An 11,144-nucleotide genomic window follows, 5' to 3' on the forward strand; every position below is an offset into this window, starting at 1 on the left:
CTCCCTTCTTACTGGCTACATCACTCAAGAAAACACACACACACCAGCAAGAATTATCAGTAATAGCTCCTCAGAAGAGTGGGCGTGGGAGTAGGGTCCGTGGGCACCATGAATTTGAGAAAGCCTGAGCAATAGAGTGAGACTTAGTCTTTAAAACAAAGTCTTCCTTGGATTGGAGATGCAGTTCAGTGGTCTAACATTGGCCTAGCGTTCAGCAAAGCCATGAGTTCAGTCCCCACTTAGACAAGCCATCAATAAGACAGGTGACGAATATACAGTTCAATTTTAAACGACCAACTATTTATTTGTAAGTTCAGTTTTCACAGCGGAGAGTAAGGAGCGCTTACAATTTTATTCCTTCTCACCATCCTCGTGGCCACTGCTGAGAAGCTAGACGAAGTACTTCCTCCTTTCCTGCCAAGTGGCATCATTTCATGTCTTCTCCAAATCTTGTCTTCCTGACCCTTATTTTTTTTTTCTTTTCTCTTTACTGTCTTCAGGGCATGCCAAGGCTAGGTGTGTCTAGAGATGGGGAGATGAGCAGTAGAGTGGGGTTCACAGAGATCGTCATGAGCAAGCAAGTCACTGTGATAAGACTGGAAGTAACCAGCAAGCCCAGTTAGAAGAAACAGGAGACCCCCACATAGGAGCCTGAAGCACCAGAGAACCTTTACTGTGGCTCTCGCTCTTTTCTGCCATGTGGAACACAGCACTGGTATGCGCTTATGAAACTATTTTCATTATATATGTTTCAAACGGCTTCTTCTATTGTGTTGTTTATTTTTTAACTTGGTTATAGTAATTCTGATGGGAAAAGGAATTTAGCATCTCTGAAGGTTAAATTATATATTGCGTCTTCCAGGACTTGTGTGTTGGTCATACAAATAGGAAATCTATCCTTACCCTAACAGCACAAGAATCGACAGGGTTTCCTGAAATAGATACAATTCCTACAGCTCAATGGAGCACTGAACCATTGATTGTTACTGAGCTTTGCCTTTCCCATAAGTAAGGGTGTGTTTGGCTTCTCTTGAAAGGTTTGATGCTTCAAACACAGCCTGGAGTTTGAAACTTGAAAAGATTTCAACTGCAACTCAAATTGGAGATTATGTAGGAAAAAAATATTTTCATCTTCTTTTCAACTTTGTATTTAAACTTGAATGATGGAAATAGACCCAACCAAAAGGCACGTGGCTGGAGCCACCCACAAAGAAGGCTTCCTGAGGAGGGAGGGGCCATGCTGGCAGTTGCTGGGTTGTTGCTGGGGGCCTCCTACCTTCCCATCAGACACAGATTCTGAGCTCAGAACCCTAGAACATCCATTCCTTCTTGACTATGAGGCTTGTGAGCAGAATTGTCATTGTGCTGACTTTGGGTAAGCGTCCTGGGCCTAAGGAAGGATGATTTTTTTTTTAACCTAAAGACAAAGAAGATGCATCTGCTGCCTCCACTTCTCCCTCTGTGATTTTCTAACCTGCTGAAGAGAATTTGTATCTGCGTGATTGTTCAGGGAGTCTAAGCATCGCCAGCAATAGCAGCTACCGATCAGACTCGCAGAGTTCTATATAAGGAGCTCAGGGTTCGTTGGGCTCAAGGAATGCGGAAAGTGGGCAGCTTGTATCTGGCCTGGTGATTCTGGGTAGCTAAGGAGTCAATGCCAGCGAGACCTGCTGCTGATCTCGAGCAACACGCAGCACTCAGGAGCAGAGCTCGGGAAAAGAGCTCTGGGGCACTTGTGAGCCTGGCATCCAGATACTTTGATACTTGAGGGTCCAAAGCTGATCTGTTGTTTTCTAACTCCTTAGGTGTTGTGGGTGATGCTAAAACTACACAGCCAGAGTCAGTGGAAAGCACCGAAGAGGAAACTGTGCGCTTGCCTTGTAGCCACTCCACAATTAGTGGGAACGAGTTCATTTATTGGTACCGGCAGGCTCCTCATCGGGGCCCAGAATACCTGATTCACGGTCTACAACAAAATACAACCAATAGTATGGCCTCTCTGGCTATTACCTCTGACAGAAAGTCGAGCACCTTGATCCTGCCTCGTGTCAGCCTGAGAGACGCTGCTGTGTACTACTGTATCCTGAGGGTCGCACACTGTGACAGACAGGGCTGCACCTGTGCAATAATCTGCCTGGTGGGGGAGGGGAGGCAGCCGCATCCATCTCAAGAGGCCTCTGCGCCTCTAGCAGCTCAGCAGCAGATCAAGAATGAACCAAGCAGGGTGGCAAAAGGGATGCTGGGACTGGGCAAGAACAGCTAACAGTGGTGGAGGGATGGACGTGCCTGCAGGGCAGCTGGTAGCACCACTTCCAGTCCTGCAGTGAGAAGGGAGTGGGAACTTCTGGCTTTTTCTTTTAGTAACAACAAAAAGCTTGTTTCCGTGTCAGCTTGAGTGAAAACGATGGGAAATCCTTTTGGACCCAGAGAAGTGTCCAAGCTCTGGGGACGTGTCAGTATGTCCTAATATCTCCATGGCTTCCTTCCATTTTCTCTTAAGAAAAAAAATGGTTTTTTTTCCCTCTTGCTCCCTGTGGCATACAGTCAAAATAATCAGTTTTTGAAGAAACAGGTAGTTATTTCATTTTTAACCTGCATTGAAATATTTTTATCATTACATGAAAGAATAAAAATTATTCCATCATCACTCTAAAACTGACCCTCTCATCTCCACCCGCTTCCTATTCAACTCCCATAATAACCAACTTTGGCTGTTCGAAGTACATCCCCACAACCACATTTCTTCCCATATTTGCAAGGATACTCAGTTACCCAATTTTATTACAGAAATTGAAGTATAACATGCACTTTCTGCTGCTTACTTTTGTGCTTTCATTTATAATTGTTTGAGGTGTGTGTGTGCGTGTGCGCGTGCACACACACACACACACACTTCTTTTCAATAACCCCCCAAAAATGACTTCATCATATTGATGAATAATACTTTCACTTGCTTGCTTTTAAATTTTATATTTTCTCTTATATATTACAAACAGAATTGTAAGTTTACAAATGCACACACACACATATATATATATATATATATATATATATATATATAGAGAGAGAGAGAGAGAGAGAGAGAGAGAGAGAGAGAGAGAGAGAGGAGAGAATAGCTTGATTTGTAGCTCAGGCTACCCTACCCTCAATTAACAATTCTGCAATTCTGCCTCGGTCTCTTCAGTGCAGGAACACAGGATAGCCCCACCATACCTGGCTAAAGTGCTCCTTTACTACAGAGAGAAATCAAGGAGTTAAGGTTGGTATAGAATTTGAAAACAATATAAGACATTTTCTTAATGAGAAAATACATATAATCTCAAGATATACAATAAATCCCTTGACAAAAATTAGTGCTGATTCTTTATTTAATTTTTTTTTCAAAAATTAGAAATAGAAGTGAACTTTCTTAACCTGGTAAGACAACTTCAAAAAATCTACAATTCCATTCAAACTTATTGAGGTGAACCTGAAGTCATCCTACCTAACATCAGGAATGTGGTGACAATGTCTGCCCTAACCACTTCTATTCAGCACTGTCCTGGGCTTGTAATGAGACTAAAAGGAAAAATGAACTTATTTCATAGGATAAAGTGAGTAGTGTTTTGCAGACAGCACAAGTGTGGTTACTGAGGAGGATTAGAGGGTGAGGAGGTGGGGAGCATGGCAGCCGATACCCCTCAGTTTACGTAGAGAAGCAGGGTAACTCGGTTGTCAGGTCCCAGCCCGCAGGAAAAATCGAATCAGGGTTCACCTGAAAGAGGGAGTGGGGATTGAAAGTAGGGTACAGAGATGCGAGAAATAACGAATCAAGTCAGGAAGTTTCTGATCAAGATTACCTTTAATGCAGACGAGTAAGACTTTATATAGGTGAGGTCAATAGGATCTATTCTGATCCCTCTCTCCCTAGCTCCCAAGGCAAGAAGAACTCAATAGCCTGAATAGCTCCCTGTAAGAACTTCCTATTTATTATTCAGCAGCTCTCTGAAAGGATTTCCTTAACCCTCCAGGTGTTTCTCAGTAGGGACTTCCCTACTTCTTCCAAAGGTAAATAGTCCAAGGATGGCCGGGAACACAAAGACCTCCTCAGCAGAGCTCAGCAGCTGGAAGGTCACAGCATGCAGCCTAAGCACGGGATTTCTGACATGGCAGAATTGGCATGGCTACCCACACTCGGTGATCCAAAACACAGAGAGGGACTTAACAATGAGCTCATAAAAGGAACTGTTATAACCAAGAAAGACTGAACTGCCCAGATTGGGGAAGACCTAATGAAAGAGCCTGCCACAGTCTGGCTCATGAGGCTCTGGTACATGAGAGAGGACATGGTCTGATTGCTGTGGAGGCAGAAAAACTGAGTGGCATAATGATGCATCTCTCCTTAAGGCAAATGCTACACAACCTGAAACAACATGAGATAAATCATCTATGGTGGACTAGATTGTCAGGGCCTTTAGGAACACTCAGATGGCTCTGTCTAAGGTGCCCAGAAATATGCTGAGATGATTCCATAAACATAGACACTAATGGTGGACCTGGAAATAAAAGAAGCTGTGTTTGATGCCTAGTTCACTGGACCAGAAAGAACCGTGTGCACAGAGGGTTGATTGAGCAAGGACTTTGATCCTGGCACGAAGCTTTTGTGCCCTTGATGAATCCCATTATAAGATGTGATCTTTATGAAGTAGGAGAAACTGTGGCAAATCTGAGCTAAATCAAGCTTGTAAAGTGATATTGAAAAACGTCATCGGGGCATGCTGCCTCATGCCCTTACTCCCATCACTCATGAGGCGGAGGCAGGTGGATCTTTGTTAGTTTGAGACCAGCCAGAGAGTTTCAGGACAGCTATGGCTGTTATACAGAGAAACTTTGTCTAAAAAAAAAAAGTCTAGAGGAGGCTTTTACAAGTTCAAAGCCAGGAAAGAGGTCCATCTGGGTCACTTGAATACAAATGTGGCACGATATGTGGCAACTTGGTTGGTGTCCCTAAGAGGGAAAAAAACTTTACGTAAAGCCAAATGCTGTGCTGGTGAGCTTCTAGGAGACTTTAAAGTCTGAGCCACAGTTCATTGAAGGCATTAATAGCAACACATCTCTAATAAGAAAGACTAAGTCTGTCCCCAAGGTGGACAGTCATGTCCCCAGAATAAGCTGTGTACATTTGTTGTAGGAGGTTTTTATTCCCGTAATTAAGCTCCCAGAATAATGACTCAATTATTATTTTACAAATACCTAGGGCATATAGCTAGGCTCTTCTTTCGTTAGCTCATAACTTAAAATACCCCATTTATACTAATTTACATTCTGCCCACATGGCTGGTTACCCGGGCTCAAGTATCAGGCATCTCTCCTCTTCACGTCTTTCTGAATCCCCTGAGCCTGGCTCTGTCCCAGAATTCCTTCTGCCTGCCAGATGTCCCACCTTCCATTTCCTGCTTCAGCCATAGGCCATAGGCTTTTTAAATCAACAGGTGTTGCGTCCACACAACACACAAGAGGTTCCTTCTGCATACATTTGTCTCCCACAACAAAGTTTGGTAGGAGATGGAAATTGTTCATTTAGTCGGGAGCTCCCACAGAGGTCAGGTACAGCTGAGAGACACAACACGGATGGCTATAGCTGTGGCTGCATCAAGGTGTGGCTAGGGAAGACAGTGGGAGTGGTTATAGCTACACTGCCTACCCAGAAGCTGTCATACCCAGAGATGTCTCAGCAGTCACCTGTGGTTGAGAGAGAGAGAGATAATAAGAGTAGCTTTGGCCCAGAACCTGTCAGGCCAAGGAGCCAAATCAAGTGTCAAGTGCAAGACAGCCCTTGGATCTGGGTCAGCACAGTTTGAGCCAGACACACTAAAAACCCATCAGGGTGGAGAGATGCACCAAGCACCCCAGAATAAGGAAGCAGGAGTGCTCATGGAAAATGGCTGTGGACCAAGAAGGCCAGCTAAGGCAATCCCTTCCATCCGCACTTCGTCACCATGTATCGATCCTTTAAGAAAAGGATACAAATGATAGCATTGTTTCAGGCTGTATTGGATCTCAGTAACGGTTTTCTTTAGCATCGCCTTTTCACTAGATCCCATGCCAGTTTACAGTCACCTGGAGTGGCCAATAGTGGACCTGCAGAGTGCGCCTCGAAAGCCACCTTCTCAGTGCCACTACACCTGAAATGGTAACCAGGGCCTTGCTTTGTTATCCTGTCTGACGCTGTAAAGCAGTTTCATCACACAGGTGGCACGATGCTATTCTCTGAGTGTTTTTTGCAGATTTATAAAAGACATGCAGGGGCACCTAAAGAAATGAGGATAGACCATCAATCCAAACAATGTGCAAGGGCCAGGCACAGATATAAATTTTCTGTTGGTGTTATAGGCTGTGAAGATGGGTATAATACCTGACAAAGTTGTTGAGAAAATCCTATAATAGCCGGGGCCTGTAAACATAAAAGAGTTATGGGTGTTCTTCAGGCTTCAGGGTATTAGCAGATTTCATACCCTACCTTGCTCAGTAACTTAGTGGACAGAGGTGCCATATGGAATTAAGACAGAAAGACTCAAGAGGCTTTGTAGAAGGCTAATATCTTTGTGCCCACAACCCTAGTGCTCCTTTAGGTTAGAAGTCACTAGAAGCCCAAAAGTCTGTGGCTGGAGCTGTAGGACACAACACCCAAGTAAATGGTTCCAGGCTTTTGGCTTCATCCACAAGAAAGGGCATAAACTCAGTATACAGTGATAGAATAGCAATTTCTGGATGTATATAAAACATTACAACAGGTTGAACCCATCCTTGGCCCCTATATAAACAGCTTATTAAATTAAGGATTGGTTCAAAGGCTTTCTGCCCAAGCTCGTCTGGGATGGCACAGATACAAGCTCTGTGGCATGCATATTTACAGCAATATGATGCTATTTCTCTAAGCTGTCACTAAGGCCACACAAGGTGTCCTGGAGCCAGTGACCTTTCAAGTCCCTGAAGTGCCTCCAATAACTAAAGCAATAGCTAAGCCAGATATAGATGGACACAGGCACCACGTGGTAGTGGTGGGTAAAAGGAAATGCTAGCCAGTGGCCAAGAACAGGATTGATGATAGTAACTCCTGAGACTAGGCTTGTGATGATCTGTACTGGCAGTTGAGCTGTTTGTAGAGACCTCACTTTATGGCTGGCCCAGTGAGTAAAGGACAATATTGGCAGGTGTTAGATCCAGGAGCAGGGAGTAAAGAGACAGAAGGCAGAAAGAGAACAAAGTCTGACCTCAATAGATAAGATGATTTATTTCAAATGGGTTATTTCAAACAGTAAAGGTCAGACACTTCTGGGAAATGCAGGTTCTGCAAGGGGGGAAAATCTGGCTGGGACCCTTCATGGTAGCAGGAGGAAGACTTGGGAATGAGAAAGTTGCTGCAGCTATTGGGGTCAAATGTAGGTCTTTGGCTTCTTCTTTCTTCTGTCTTGGTTATCATGGGAGACAGGCTGTCCCAGCAGCATCCCTCTGTGGCTTGGGGCTGACTGGTAAGGTTGAGCGAGGGTGGCTATAATCTCATAGGAATCCAGTTTTCACAACAAAGGCACTCTATTAGCAGGGGTTGCACCAAGCGCCATGGGATAAACACATAGCAGAGCTCATGAGAAACCAGAACCCCTGATTACTGTGATCTGCCAGTGACTGGTGCAGAGGACCTGAAGGCAAATTCAGGATCCAACAGAACCAGGGAGCCGTAGGCAATGAGAGGGCCTTTGCTGGTGTTCTGTGTAGCTTTTATTCCAGATAGCTCAGAGTTCAAATCAGGGGCAAAGAAAGGAGGACATAAAAGGTCCTATAAGCTGATGAAGGCTTTTTGCACAATGCCTTTGAACATGCTAAACTGCACTGCTGAGCAGTTGGGAGGAGGCATCTTTCCCTTTGCTTTCCTTAGGCCAGCAGAGGCATTTTTCTTCAGGAGAATAAACAAAACCTTATGGGGACATAGTTCACACAGCAGGATAGCGCAAGAAAGTCTATTATATGCAGAATACACCTGATAGTTATGCATAAAGCAGCCACAGCCAATTAAGTCTTCCTGGTACTCAGGAAGCAGATGCCCTTACAAAAGCACAGGTCATGAGTCCTCGGGTACCACTGGAGGTTGCTCACTGGGCTCACGTGAAGTCTGGTCACAGATGAGCCTACACAGGTTGGGAAACAGAGAGAGCCTCTAGGACTCCTGTAAAATATTCCGATCGCCTGCATGCTGTCCAGTCATGTAAGGCCTATTCCCAGTTGTGGCCTCAGTAGACAGATGTTATGACAGGTCCTGTGCATACGTTGAATTGTCCTATAAGAGGCTGCTAAGTAGAACCCACTTGCCAGTGAGGAATGCAACGTTCCTGCTAGTAACCCCATTAGAAGCACATTGGCTCACCAAGTTGGGCCTTGACAAAGATCATTATTTTGCCTATCATAGGTTCACTTTCTGAAATCAATAGGTATATTCATGTTGTGACACCCTCCCCCAAGAAAAACCGCTCACATGAGAGTAGGCCTTTCCCAGTTGGGGACAATAGTCTACATGGCCAGTGTTCAGCCATCTTGTCAAAGCCTGCACCTTTAAGTCTCTGTTTTTCCCAGAGATTGCCTTTCACCAGAAACTAGCTGACCCTGTTGTGGGTCAGCAGTTAGACTAAAGACAGATAGAGATGGAGCAACCTTGTTATGGTTTAGCAGTTAGACTGGACAAAGATGTAGCCTGAAAACCTATGTGGCAGGACATTATGACCCTGCCTGGAATTCCCTGTGTTTTGAGAAAAGCCCGCAGCTGGGTTGCTATAGCGATATGCTTCCCTGCCTTCTGACTTATAAAAGCTGCTGCCTGACTGATAAAGTTTGAGAGTTTGATCAATCAGACTTGCTTTCCTTCTTTGTGTCTTGCGCTTTTCAACAGGTGAACTTCCTCCCGAGTTGTAGTCGAACTCCGCAGGCCAGGGCATTGCCCGGGCAACCGTGGTTGCTGTGAGTCTAGCAGCCGTGCCTGTTCAGAAGGCAGCATTCCGCAGCCCTCATCTGTTCCACCGGCTCTTACATCCTTCCCCTGAGCTTTGCATGAGGGTAGATTGACATCGATGACCCAAGGACAGAAGAGCACTTATACATGTTTATTCTCTGCACTCTGAACAGTTACGTGTCTCTATAGTAGCCACCACCCACCACAAAAAGAAACTTCCCTGATCAAGGGCAAGAGCAGAGTAAATCTATGGGTGTATACATAGGTACTAAGGACATAGTTTCACAGCAAGACCATTTAGTGAGATAACACCATTAAGTCCCCCCCCCCCACCTCACTCCCATCCCTCTGTTTGTGGGCATTTGACAAGGTTTACAGTACCAGACATTAAATTCTTCCTGTGGGAAAGCCAGCCAGGAGGGAGTTTCCTAACAAAAGTGGATAAAATTTTCTGAAATAGAGTCTTAACATTTAGATGTGGTGGGCAACCAAGAGCAACAGCAACAGCCTGTGTTGTTTTGGGTGCCTCTGAGGTCTCCCTGACCAGTAACTCACAGGAAAGTATCCCATGGCTGGCACTGAGATTTTGGTTACTCATGTCCTCTGAGAGCAATTGTCCAGCCACGCAGAGAACTTCTGACCAAACTCACTTTCTATGTTACATCCATACTCACTAGCTCAAAAAACAGTAAATTTCCAAAGGCTTTATTCACACATGCCAAGTTTCAGCTAACCGGCTTCCTACTCCCAGTCCTTCCCTCTCTTTTTGTCCCCAGCACCACTTAAAATTTTATCCCAGAGTACCACCCCATTTTCTTCACATCACCTGCTCTATCCATTCTAATTATATTTTTATTGGGCTGCTGAAATGTAGGGTTTGTATCACAGGAGTTAAATATACAAAAGTCCTCATGGCTTACCATTTTCCAGGCTAGTCAAAAGGTGGCAGTGTTTTAAAAGTATTGTGCAATGCTGAGCAATGAAAAGTCGGTAGGATCTCTGAGGGAGGCAGTCTGTCTGTCTCCTTCGTGAGCTCTGAAGCCCATTCTGAGAAATCTGAGGCTACTGCGCTCACCAGAGCCGAGTGGTGGGAATGCTCCTCCAAGTACTTGTTTGGCTTCTGAAGCTTCAGGCTGCCTGTGAGTACATATTCCATTCGAGAACGTGGTGAGACGATGGTGGCCTCCTGAAGGCCTCTTCCATCCTGGCATGAAGGCCTTTTCAAAAGACCATATTGCCATGTCAGTGTAACGATGCTGTTGTTTGGGAAATGTGGGGTGGCGGTTTCTCCATCTCTGCTTCAGCCACTAAGATCTTTTTTACTGCCTCTTGTGTTTTCTTTTCATTGTCTTTTTTGAACAGGGGTCAATGCCCAAAAGTTGCAACAGAGTCCTCTGTCTCTGATCATCCAAGAAGGAGATGAAATCGCCATGAGCTGCAATTCATCGGCATCTTTATATGCCTTATACTGGTACAGGCAGGGGAACGATGGAGATCTCATCCTCTTGGTGATGTTACAGAAAGGAGGAGATGAGAAAAGTAATGACAAAATTACTGCCAAGCTGGATAAGAAAATGCGACAAAGTTTCCTGCATATCCAAGCCTCCCAGCCCAGTCACTCAGGCACTTACCTCTGTGGAGGAAAGCACAGTGGTGTACACACTGCCACAGGCTGTCTCCAAACCCACAGCTGGGCTACAGCTGCTCTGACACAGGGCTCCGGACATAGAAGTAGGTCACTTGCCAAAACAAGAGCCTTGAGGGTGCAGTTGTCTCATCACACAGGAGAGGAGTGGGGACGATGCAATGGGAAGCTATGCCTTTAACATTTAAAATGATTTTTTACCAGTAATGTTACTTCTTAATGGGTATAACCTTAAACTATGCAAATTTTAAAAGACACAAATAGTACAGATTTCAATAATCCTTAAACTATGCAAATTTTAAAAGACACAAATAGTACAGATTTCGATAATGTAAGCAATAATGCACGAATCTTGCACCTCATCATTTTTGAGAACATGTTTTCTTCTTGCTCTTTACCTACCTTACTAACAGAAAGAAACTCTGACTCATCCCTATGCCTTTGGGGGCCTGTTCTGACTCTTGGCAAAGCAATACTGTTAGGCACAAGAGTCACTATAGGCGGCATAATCTTTCAATG

General features: G+C 44.7%; 2 gene segments (V, D, J or C); both read left to right on the forward strand.

Moving 5' to 3' along the window:
* Positions 1-1,335: 1,335 nt before the first annotated feature.
* On the forward strand, positions 1,336-2,263 carry LOC127186214 (T cell receptor alpha variable 26-2-like). The segment is given in 2 exon segments: positions 1,336-1,375; positions 1,806-2,263. Coding segments are annotated over 2 exon segments (498 nt in total).
* Positions 2,264-2,404: 141 nt separating this feature from the next.
* LOC127186213 (T cell receptor alpha variable 34-like) lies at positions 2,405-10,711 on the forward strand (the record flags this gene model as incomplete). The annotated part of the segment is given in 3 exon segments: positions 2,405-2,452; positions 10,059-10,119; positions 10,343-10,711. Coding segments are annotated over 3 exon segments (478 nt in total), but the record flags the coding sequence as incomplete, so codon positions are not given.
* Between the last annotated feature and the right edge of the window lie 433 nt (positions 10,712-11,144).

This window comes from Acomys russatus, unplaced genomic scaffold (genome assembly GCF_903995435.1).
Source record: "Acomys russatus unplaced genomic scaffold, mAcoRus1.1, whole genome shotgun sequence".
Classification (NCBI taxonomy): Eukaryota; Metazoa; Chordata; class Mammalia; order Rodentia; family Muridae; genus Acomys; species Acomys russatus.